This window comes from Protobothrops mucrosquamatus, unplaced genomic scaffold, assembly GCF_001527695.2.
Source record: "Protobothrops mucrosquamatus isolate PMUCROS unplaced genomic scaffold, P.Mucros_1.0 scaffold_111, whole genome shotgun sequence".
Taxonomy (NCBI): Eukaryota; Metazoa; Chordata; class Lepidosauria; order Squamata; family Viperidae; genus Protobothrops; species Protobothrops mucrosquamatus.
Window position 1 is genome coordinate 217,367 of NW_015386187.1, and position 12,190 is coordinate 229,556.

General features: G+C 42.3%; 1 protein-coding gene across 1 annotated transcript in view; it reads right to left on the bottom strand.

The window, feature by feature from the left end:
- Nucleotides 1-12,190, bottom strand: part of LPCAT2 (lysophosphatidylcholine acyltransferase 2) — a 38,352-nt gene that overhangs the window by 17,343 nt on the left and 8,819 nt on the right. Inside the window, exons 2-9 of the mRNA XM_029284198.1 lie at nucleotides 8,530-8,669; nucleotides 4,494-4,711; nucleotides 4,286-4,398; nucleotides 3,393-3,453; nucleotides 2,963-3,021; nucleotides 1,641-1,675; nucleotides 1,304-1,358; nucleotides 712-839 (exon numbers count right to left, since the gene is read on the bottom strand). Of these exons, the coding sequence (XP_029140031.1) occupies nucleotides 712-839; nucleotides 1,304-1,358; nucleotides 1,641-1,675; nucleotides 2,963-3,021; nucleotides 3,393-3,453; nucleotides 4,286-4,398; nucleotides 4,494-4,711; nucleotides 8,530-8,669 (809 nt within the window). The remainder of the gene's footprint in view (nucleotides 1-711; nucleotides 840-1,303; nucleotides 1,359-1,640; nucleotides 1,676-2,962; nucleotides 3,022-3,392; nucleotides 3,454-4,285; nucleotides 4,399-4,493; nucleotides 4,712-8,529; nucleotides 8,670-12,190) is intronic.

The following is a 12,190-nucleotide window of genomic DNA, read 5'->3' on the forward strand; positions in this document are numbered from 1 at the left end:
TTCCTTGGTCTTTGCAAGAAATTTCTTGCCTCTTCAAGTGGTAATTCTTCTGAATGACAGAATACAAGTATTGGAAGGGACCTTGAAGGTCTTCTAATCCAACCCCCTGTTCAAGCAGGAGGGCCTATATCAAGGGTAGGCAACCTTGGCTCTTTTATGACTCATGGACTTCAACTCCCAGAATTCCTGAGCCAGCTATAAAAGAGCCAAGGTTGCCTACCCCTGGCCTATATCATTCTGGACAAATCACTGTCCAATCTCTTCTTAAAAACCTCCCATGATGAAGCACCCACAAATTCGGAAGGCAAGCTGTTCCATATCTATTGATTTGTTATTTCCCAGTGTCTAAAAATGTTAAGCACCTGCATGGCAAAATGGCAGAGAGTGAGAGTGAGAGAAGCAGAGAGAGAAAAAGAAAAAAAGAAGGGAGGGAGGGAGGAAGAAAGGAGATAGAAAGAAAGAGACACAGAGACAGAAGAAGAGGGAGGGAGGGAGGGAGGGAGGGAGGGAGGGAGGAAGGAAGGAAGGAAGGAAGGAAGGAAGGAAGGGAAGGAGGGAGGGAGGAAGGAAGGAGACAAAAGGAAAAGGAAGGAAGATGAGAAAAGGAAGGAAGGAAGGATCTGTATTAGTGCTCCCAGATCCAGGCTGTAAAATTAAAGTATTTCCATCTATCTCTAGATAGTTGCAGTCAAAATGTAGCAACCTGCTCGCACATCTCCACTGCAAATAAAGAAATATCCCCCCACAAATACTGACCTTGCCATCTTGTTACGGACTTTGTTAGCGAAAAGGACGGGGTTTTTCTTTTCTGCCTCAGATGGGACATGAACAGGAAGAAACTGAAAAATAAGGGCAACTTCAGTGAAAAATGCATAATGGTCCAACAGTGTTAATTCATTTCTCAGCCAGGGAAGGTAATTCTGTCTGCCACAAGAGGGGGCTACACACTTAAGAAAGAAAAACCCGCTGCTTCAAAAATGAGGTTTTATTTTGCACCATGTTGAGAAAACCTCTTTGAATTAAAACACAAAACAGACAAAAAGTGTCTTTCTTTCTTTCTTTTTCTTTCTTTCTCTTTCTTCTTTCTTTCTTTCTTTCTTTCTTTCTTTCTTTCTTTCTTTTCTTTCCTCCTTCCCTCCTTCCTTCCTTCCTTCCTTCCTCTTCCTCTCACTTCTCTTTCTTCCTTCTCTTTCTTTCCTTTAAGCTCGCTTTTTCCTTCTCTTCCTCCACGCCCCCCAATAAGCAAGAAATGGACCCAATTTATTCTGCTTAACCAGACCAAAGAGCCATCTTTCTTTCTTACCTCCACTTCAACCTTCGTAAAGACCTGGCACAAAGTCAGCACTAAGGCCTGCTTGCTGAAAAAGAAAGGAAGGAAATATTTTTAACAAGTTGCTCTGAAGCATTCAGCATTCGGAGGAGGGGGAGGAAGAGAGAGATGGAGGAGGAGGAGGAGGAGGAGGAGGAGGAGGAGAATCACCTGCTCCATCATTATCATTACCAACTGCCACCACAAACCCCTTGATCTGTGTAATTATTTTCAGAAGGCAACAAAGCTCAAAACGGTTGCATTCAGCTAATTCAGCCAAACATGAATAAGTCTGTAGAAAGTACATTTCTGTTCAAAAGATTCGACTTACAAGCTGTATCCTTGCCAGGTCCATGTCACAGTATCCTGGAGGAATTAAATGACAGGGAATAAAAGAGAGAGGATTGATTAGACAATAAGAAGACATGATCACAAAATGAATCAAGGCTGGGAAGTAAAGATTTTTCAATAGCAATAAAGGTAGCCACAAACAGCTTTTGAAGGTCCACACCAAATTTAAGGGCAGAAAACTTGGGTGGCCAACTTTGCAGAATTATTCAAGGGACAAAGAAATTCTTTAACACCTTTTTTTTTTTGCAGACAAGACTATTTCAGTAACAACAACAGATGCGTTGCTGATGTATCTATCAGTGATTGAATTTTAATATCAGGAGATTAGCAATCACTGCGGAAGCAATAACAGCATGAAAGGCATTCACACAAACATACTTTTGACTTCATTGTCCACAGTGAAGTCATTTCATTTCACGTTGCATCACTAAGTAAGTCAAAAACCCCACACTGAATGTCTCCAAAATTCTCTGATCCCTTGAAATAAATTTAGTGCAAAACAATATACATTTTAAGGGAACCCTCAGCCACTGCAGGTGGGAGAAGGAAGCAGAGCTCTCCTGCATCAAAAACTTTGTGTTTCGGTGGTGTTAGAATTATAATTTAAATCACAGAATCGCCAGTCAGCACAACAGAAGGAAACACTTCCATGCGGTGTCCTCGCAAGCAACAAAATTTAATTATTCTTTCAGTGGTGGGTCTTTGAAAGGGGCAAACACAATTTCTCAACTGAACTTGACATTTTATTTTATCTTAGACTTAGACTGATGATCCTAATGGAGCCTGCCCATCACGGTCTTAAAGTTGTGAGGGTTGCAAAACGGGTCAGCCACATGACTAACTCAAATTTTACAACCAATTTTGTGGCAGTCCTTAAGTGAACACCGCAGCCGTTAAGCAAACCAATGATCCTGTATGGGTATGGTTTTGCTGAAAATTGAAAGAGCTGATTTCAGGTAAAATTCCCATCAAACACAGTCACGTGAGCAACGGACACTTCAAACAGCATCCATAAACACAGTTGTGTTGCCGAGTGCTTGAGGTTGGACACGTGAATCTTGGGTCAGAGCAGCCCAAGGTACAGCAAATAAACAGTACAGTCACCATGTGCTTTACTGCTCAACTATATTACTGCAACAGAAAACAGGAAACTCTAACAAATCCATTGCAACTTTGAACGGTTGCTAAGCAATTGGTCGTAAATCAAGGACTACCTGCACATTTGAGCTAATTTCCCCGGTGACCAAAGTGTGCAAAGGAATTTCAAGAGAGAATCTCCTTCTGTCTGAATTCAAAACTTACCAGTTTGTTGGGGTAGCGAATAAGCACAGGCTGAACAGGAACCCCAGGAATAAACGCTCCTGAAAATAAAAGCGTCTTTAACTTGGGAACTCCAGCAGTCACAGAAAGTAAATAATATCTATTTATCTCAGAATAAAACAAACATGACAAAAAGTTCCCCAATGCTCACAAAGGAGGCATTTTTTATTTGACCCAGCCCCTCATTTTCTCTCTTTCCCTTGTGGCATCCTGTTAGAAATTCTTATATAAAGCACCACATAGAGCAAACAAGGAGTACAATCACCATGTGCTTTACTGCTCAACTACATTGCTGCAACAGAAAAACAGGAAACTCTAACACATCCCTAACAAACTTTGAAATGTCTGACATACATCCTGAACTATTCCTTCTGGTTTTCCAAAATAAGTCACCCAGCAAAGCCTTCCTCACCTTGTTTAAAAGTGATCAAACACGATCGGTTTGTGCATGTCCCTTCTGGGAAAATCATTACCTGGAATGCAGGGGAGAGAGAGAAAGAAAGAAAGAAAGAAAGAAAGAAAGAAAGAAAGAAAGAAAGAAAGAAAGAAAGAAAGAAAGAAAGAAAATAAATCAGAAAAACAGAGATATCATTCATGTTTAATTATTCTGCAAATTTGGCCTGATTGAGTGATAATTCCTCAGATTCTTTCCCTCTCTTCTCATATTTAAGCTTCAGCTTCAGTATCTGTCCTTCCAGAGAAGAGTCAGGTCCCCTGCTTGACCACCTTAATTCCACCATGCAAAGTGTAAAAAGCACCCGAAGGCTGGACAAGAAACAATGGATGGAAACTAATCAAGGACAGAAGCAACATGGAACTAAGGAGAAACTTCCTAAAAGTGTGAATGTTTCATCAGTGGGAAGCCTTGCCTTCAGAAGTTGTGGGTGCTCCATCCCTGGAGCTTTTAAGAAGAGACTGGACAGACACTTGTCTGAAATGCTTGAGCAGGGGGTTAGACTAGAAGACCTCCAAGGTCCCTTCCAACTCTGTTATTCTGAATGCAATGCCAGCCATGATTCAAGACCCATTTGTTTTGCTTCCCCCACCCCCACGCTAAACTTGTCTTGTTTTTGCAAACGGGATGGAAGAAACACAAAGGCAATGCAAGCTTAGGGGAAACCAAACGGGCAGATTCAGCTAAACCCAGCCAGGGAGGATTTGAAACAACGCCACAACCTATTTCTTCCCCAAGAAAAAAACAGTTCAGCTATTTTCTGCAGGAAAGCAAACTTTCCTTCCCCTGAAGCTTTCCGAAGCTCCTGAGAATATGAAGAGTGGCTGAGCTAAAGAAATGGGCCGTGGTACCTGAGGCCATTGTTCTTCTGAGGTTGCCCGTTTCGTTATTTCGTGGATAGTATGCTTCCGAGAATCTGGGTCATTCCGTGAGACCAGCACCGGCTGGAGGGCGTCAAGGAACCCTGTTCAAAATAATAACAATAATAATAATAATAATTTGCAAACAAATTAGTGAAGGAAAGGTGTTGGTTTGCTCGAGTTTTGCCAGGGCACTTACGGCCAAAAATGGGCACCCAGACATTCTCTTCCTTGGAGACCACCGAGGGCAGGCCTGCCACGGCACAAACGATGCTGTCGAAAAAGCTCGAGTGCGGAGCTACTGCCAAGATTGGTGCTTGTTGAGGACTAGCGACTTTCCCTTTGACTTTGACGTGGAAGCCCATCGCAAAGAACAAGGCTTGGCCAAAGATGATAAGGCCGATGTTGGATAGCCTCCTTGCAGAAAAATAAAGAGAGAGTTGTTCTTTTATTTGTTCCTAAGCCACCCTTCCTACATTCATCTTCCATCGTTCCAGGGGACTATTTCCCCTACACTGAAGTCAGAAACAGGGACTCGCTTCTTTCAGGTATATAAAAATGAATAGATAAGGTTGTCTGAACGTGGCGGTTTGCTTGCAGACATTTTATTCCTAACTACAGGCTTACAACCATTTGTTGAGCAACCTTCTGTGTCTACGATGGCACTAAAAGAGTGACTGACCGAGAGTCTTCACATTCGCAACTATCGCAGTGTCCTCGCAAATCACAACTCAGGAGCTTGGCAACTAGCCGTTGTGTACAATGGTTGCAGCATGACCAGAGTCACGTGATGACCATTTGTGATCTTCCAGGGTGTGTGTGTGTGTGTGTGTGTGTGTGTGTTTTTCCAACCAGCAAGGTCCATACGGAAAATCAGATTTGCTTAATAACTGCTTGATTCATTAATGACCACGGGTGAAATGGTCATAAAAACAATTGCATGAGGACACGTTTAATGACCTTAGGGATGGAAACTTCGTCCATAATTAAAGGGAAGCAGGTGCAACCCAAAGCCAGTTTGGTCTAGTGGTTAAAGCGAGGGTGGGTGGGCAATTATGGCCCCTTTTTTGACTTGTGGACTTCAACTCCCAGAATTCCTGAGCCAGCCACGCTGGCTCAGGAATTCTGGGAGTTGAAGTCCACAGGTCATAAAGAGGGCCATAACTGCCCACCCCTGGTTTAAGGCATCAGACTAGAAACCAGGAGACGGTGAGTTCTAGTCTCGCCTTAGGCACAAAGCCAGATGGGTGACCTTGGGCCAGTCCTTCTCTCACCGCCCTAGAAAGGAGGCAATGAAAATCACTTGTGAAATTTTGCCAAGAAAACGACAGGGAGAGAACTTATCCAGGAAGTGCCAAGAATCAACACTGACTCAAATGTAAATATGAATTGTATACACATGCACAAAACACACACACACACACAGTATTCATCTATTTCCCCTAACTCTATAAGGCATAGCTCCATGCCAGATTCCTCTCCCCATTTGAACAAAAGCAAATCCTGAAGCTATTTCCGAGATTTACATATGCTTGACTGGCACAATCGACAAATGCTGTTCCCAGCCAGTGAGTCAGTATTTGTCCTACTTATTTATTTGCATCTTTATTGATTTACTTCCAGACCTTTTCATTGCTTGGGGTGTTAGGGGGCAGAGAACAGCCTATCACACTATTACCAAACTATTACCAAACAAAACTTACAACTCAAACAAACCCACAAAGCTACGCACGTACAGTATGAAAAGTATAGAGTTTGCAATAAAACTATAAACGGGGCAGTAAAATTCAGGGCAAATAATAGTCGATATTAGCCCTTGTTTACTAGACTGGGCAGAAAACTACTTATTTAATAAAAACTCTGATGTATTTCGAAGGAAACCAAGATGAGACTCAGCAAGGAAGAATGACCCCCTCTCTCTACGGAGGAAGCATAAAATGGATCACTCAATCTCTTCGGAATAACGTGATGGGAGCCACCACGCTCTGCTAGCCAGGTAAATCTATCGGGTGATCATGTTCCAGAAAGATTGGGTAGAAAATAGCAATGATTAAGCTCACCGAGAAAGCAATGTTCTCTACTCATTATGCCAGTCTAGTCTATTAAAGTCATGTTTGGGGGCTACTGAAGCAGGAAACCTCAAAACTCAGAAACTAAGAAGAAGTCGCCACCTTAGCGTGAAGAGGAACTAAAGAGCTCTTGATGCGGGTGAAGAAGGAGAGTGCAAAGGTTGGCTTGAAATTCAACCTTAAGAAAACCAAGATCATGGCATCCAGCCCTCTCAATTCCTGGCAAATAGATGGGGAAGAAATGGAGGTAGTGACAGTTTTATCTTCCTGGGCTCCAAGATCACCGCAGATGGGGACTGCAGCCAAGAAATTAAAAGACGCTTGCTCCTGGGGAGGAAAGCTATGGCAAATCTAGACAGCATACTAAAAAGCAGAGACGTCACCCTGCCAAAAACGTCAAGGCCATGGTTTTCCCAGTTGCAATGTATAGCTGTGAAAGTTGGACCATAAGAAAGGCTGAGCGCAAAATAATGGTGGCCTTTGAACTATGGTGCTAGAGAAGACTCATGCGAGTTCCCTGGACTGCAAGGCGATCAAACGGGTCGGTCCTAAAGGAGATCAACCCTGACTGCTCTTTAGAAGGCCAGATCCTGAAGTTGAAACTCAAGTATTTTGGCCACCTAATGAGAAGGAAGGACTCACTGGAGAAGGGCCTGATGCTGGGAAAGATTGAGGGCAAGAGAAGAAGGGGACGACAGAGAATGAGGTGGCTGGAGGGAGTCACTGAAGCAGGAGGCGTGAGTTTAAATGGACTCCAGAAGATGGTAGAGGACAGGAAGGCCTGGAGGAACGTTGTCCATGAGGTCGCGATGGGTTGGACATGACTTCGCAACTAACAACTGCTTTTTCCACCCTGCCATTATTTTATGATCCATGTAGAAGATCCCTTTTTCTATATCGAACTTTCCATTTACAAAAGTGAAAAACTCTCCTGGGTTTTTACATAGGGAAGCCGAGTCCTGTAAAGGTAAGTCCTCAACTTATGATGTTAACGGAGCTCAGAATTTTCTGTCATAACTCGTGACAATCCTAAATCAAGGCACCCAGGTGAGCGATACAATTTTACCACCTTTTTTTTGGTGGCAGTCATAAAGCAAACGACGGAGTCATAAAATGAATCCATGTATTTCCATGGAGGTGTTTGTTTGGTGTTTTTTTGCTGGAAAACAGACAAAATGGCCAACTTCCAGCACAGAAAAATCCTAAGTAGCGTGAAGTGTCTGCAGAATATTGTAACCGGTCATAAAGATGAGCTGGTTGTCAAGTACCCAAAATGCGAGCATGTGACCATCAGCGGGGCGGGTGGGTGTACAGTTGTCAGAACTCCAGAACTGAATCATAAGTATCTTTGGGGGGGGGAATACTCTGCCGTAATTTTGAAGTGTCACTAAGTGATCAGTCGTTATGATGCTATTTTAACACCATAACAGCACATGTCAGCTAATGCTGAAATACACATCTTCCAATTTTAAAACAGGAAGTTTAGAGTCATATGGATTCATTCATTGTTAGGTTTATAGAATATCATACAAGGAATGGTATTTCTTGCATTAATATTTATGTATCATTGCAAGAGATCACTTAACAAAGTTAAAAGAAATGGGTGGATAGACAAAAATAGAGCATTTTGGGACAGATTTCTGAATACTGAAAAAAAATAAAGATAGTTATCAAATAAACATTGTTATCACTGACACCATAACAGCACGTGTCAGCTAACATTGAGACACACGTCTTCCAATCTTAAAACAGGAAGCTTAGAGTCATATAGATTCATTTTTCAGAAGGAAAAGAAAAAGAAAGCATTGCAATCCTTCAGTTCTGTTTGCTATAAACAGGGCAAAATGAAGTCCAACATTGCATATTTGTGAGCTTTTAATCCAGGGTTGCTCCAAAATGTTGGAATTGGTCCACATTTCTCATTACCTGTAGGCCTCTGAGCATCATTGGGTTCCTAAGCTACATTTACAAATACAAACAGGAGGTGATTTATGTAGAGTCAACTTTAATTTCATGGCAGAATGAAAATTAAGATGTTGCTGATAATAAATGATCCAGGAAAACTGCAGACGTTATCTAAATTGTTTCACGTTCTGTGCTCTTTTATGATCAGGCGATGCCTCCATGAAAAAAAAAATAATAGTCTTTAGATATTTCCCATATTACCTTTTCCATCCTCGAAGTGGCACCGAGCCTTTTTCCGTGGCACGGGATGTCGCCAGAAGTACAAAAGGCCATGCCAGGACCACCAGGAGCAGGATGAACACAATGCGTAGAGGAAGGAGAATAAGGCCCAAGAAGAATGCCTGGGAAAGAGGGGACAATGTTAAAGAGACATCTGGGCAACTTCTGGAATTCTTAAGAAAAATTAAGTCTCGAGTTAAATTTGAGCTTCGAGGAACAATCTCAGCTGAACCACTTCCTGCTGATCCAGTGAAAAGATCCAAGTGAGATAAGATCCAAGTGAGATCCAACTTAATTTGATTGTCTTTTGCAAGGCAGAGTAACTTGAGAGTAGGGAGAGTCCTCAAGTTACAACAGTTCATTTAGTGACCATTCAAGAACAGGTCTTCTCTTCTCAAAGCCCCATTGTTTTGCTACCGGTTGGTCCACGCAGGTCAATATTCCCAATAATACTGTATACTCTGTACATCTTAAGGTAGAGTTTCTCAACGGTGGCAAATTTAAGGGGCAAGGACTTCAACTCCCAGAACCCTCTAGCCTCCATGCTGGCTAGAACAGGGGACCCAAACCCCCCAGTCTGTGGACCAGCACCGGTCCACAGCATATCAACAAGCGGCCTGCCCAAACAAGCAAAGCTCCATTCTTGGGATGCAGGCAGTATTCAAAATCACACCCACTATGGTCCATGGAAAAACCTTTCTCCATGGCACGGGTCCCTGGTGCCCAGAAGGTTGGGGACCTCAGGGCTAGAGGATTCTGGGAGTTGAAGTCCAAACAGCTGTTGTAAGGGTTGAGTTCACAGCTGAGGCAAACCACTAGATTTGGTTTTTCTTCAGATGGAAGAGCAAGCTTTTGTATTTCATGATGCTTATTTCTTTCAGCAAGAAGCAGTCAGCACATTCACGCAAACCCGACATCCCAAGAGAATAAAAGTCCATGCTCAGTGTTCTTTTAGCCAACATCTGTTCCCAGCATTACTTGCTACAAGTTCTTTTTGAGACATCGTTCAAACAAGCAAAGGAGAGCAACAAAGATGACTACGGGACTGGAAGCTAAAATGTATGAATGATTGCTAGAGGTGGGTAGTTTAATGAAAAGAAGGACTAGACGTGACATGATAGCAGTCATCTAATATCTGAGGGGTTGCCACAAAGAGGAGGGGGTCAACTTATTCTCCAAAGCACCAGAAGGCAGGACAAGAAGCAATGGGTGGAAACTAATCAAGGAGAGAAGCAACCTAGAACTAAGGAGAAATGTCCTAACAGTGAGAACAATTAACTAATGGAACTGCTTGCCTCCAGAAGTTATGGGTGCTCCAACACTGGAGGTTTTTAAGAAGAGATTGAACAACCATTTATCTGAAATGGTATAGGGTTTCCTGCTTGAGCAGGGGGTTAGACTAGAAGACCTCAAAGATCCCTTCCAACTCTGTTATTCTGTTAAACTCACCACGTCCAGCCATCTTTCTAATATTCTATTTAGGGTTGTCTTCCCAAAACCTATTTTATCTTGTTTACTGGATTAAAGCAGGATATTATGCACTGGATCATAAAATAACTTGAAAAATGAGATAATAAAAAAGTGAGATAATAAAAGCCCAGTCCAGCACAATACCAACAAAGAGGAAAAATAACAGCTCTCAAAAGAAACCAGCATGGCTGCATAAAGAACTCTCTGATAAATTGAAAGATAAAAAAGACAAGTATAGAAAGTGGAAAGAGGGGCACATAACTAAGTCAGAATATCAGCAAATAGCCCAAGCCTGCAGAGATGAAGTGAGGAAAGCTAAGGCTCAAAATGAACTAAGGCTTGCGACCAAAATCAAAAATAACAAAAAAAGCTTCTTTCAACATGTAAAAAACAAGAAAAAAGTGAAGGAAATGATTGGTCCATTAGTGGGTGAAAGTGGCAAGAAGGTGACAAGCAACAGGGAGAAAGCAGAACTATTTAACTTGTTTTTTGCATCTGTCTTTACACAAAGGGAAAAAACAGACCAACCTACCAAAATGGAAATGCAAGTTAAGATAGGCAAGAAAACGGTAAGTGAGCACCTGTCCAGCCTAGACAAGTTCAAATCACCAGGACCAGATGGATTACACCCCAGGGTTCTCAAGGAACTGGCAGATGTGATCTCAGAACCATTTTATTATATTTTTCAAAGATCCTGGAGCACTGGAGAACTACCGGAGGATTGGAAAAGAGCTGATGTAGTTCCCATCTTCAAAAAAGGGAAAAAAATGGACCCAGGAAATTACAGACCTATCAGCCTGACCTCAATACCTGGGAATATTTTGGAAAAGATAATCAAACAACGAATCAGCGAACACCTAGAGGCAAATAAAGTCATTACTAAAATCCAACATGGGTTGGTCAAAAACAGATCATGCCAGACAAATCTTATTGCATTCTTTGACCAGGTGACAAAATTAGTGGATCAGAGGAATGCTGTGGATATAATTTACTTGGACTTCAGTAAGGCATTTGATAAAGTAGATCACAACCTACTACTTGATAAGATAGAAAAATATGGGTTAGACAGCATCACCACCAGATGGATCCGTAGCTGGCTGACCGGCCGTACTCAGCGTGTGGTCCTCAATGGAACCGCATCTACATGGAGGGAAGTGTGTAGTGGGGTGCCCCAGGGCTCTGTTCTGGGCCCAGTGCTCTTCAACATCTTCATCAACGATTTGGACGAGGGGATAGATGGGGAAATCATCAAATTTGCAGACGACACCAAGCTGGCAGGAATAACCAACACTCCAGAAGACAGTCTTAGGATACAGGAGGATCTGGACAGACTTGAACACTGGGCACTATCTAACAAAATGAAATTCAATGGTGAAAAAAGTAAGATTCTACATTTAGGCAAGAAAAACCAAATGTACAGGTATAGTATAGGGGGTACCTTGCTCAATAGTAGTAACTGTGAGAGGGACCTTGGAGTCCTAGTGGACAATCATTTAAATATGAGCCAGCCGTGTGCTGCAGCTGCCAAAAAGGCCAACACAGTGCTGGGTTGCATTAACAGAGGGATAGAATCAAGATCACGTGAAGTATTAATACCACTTTACAATGCCTTGGTAAGGCCACACTTGGAATACTGCATGCAGTTTTGGTCACCATGATGTAAAAAAGATGTTGAGACTCTAGAAAGAGTACAGAGAAGAGCAACAAAGATGATCAGGGGACTGGAGGCTAAAACATATAAGGAACGATTGCTGGAATTGGGTATGTCTAGTCTAATGAAGAGAAGGACGAGGGGGGACTTGATAGCAGTATTCCAATATCTCAGGGGCTGCCCCAAAGAAGAGGGAGTCAAGCTATTCTCCAAGGCACCTGAAGGCAGGACAAGAAGCAACGGATGGAAACTAATCAAGGAGAGAAGCAACCTAGAACTAAGGAGAAACTTCCTGACAGTGAGAACAATTAACCAGTGGAACGACCTGCCTCCAGAAGCGGTGAATGCTCCAACATTGGAAGTTTTTAAGAAGAGACTGGACAGCCATTTGTCTGAAATGGTATAGGGTTTCCTGCCTGAGCAGGGGGTTGGACTAGATGACCTCCAAGGTCCCTTCCAACTTTATTATTATTATTATTATTATTATTATTATTATTATTATTATTATTATTATTATTATTA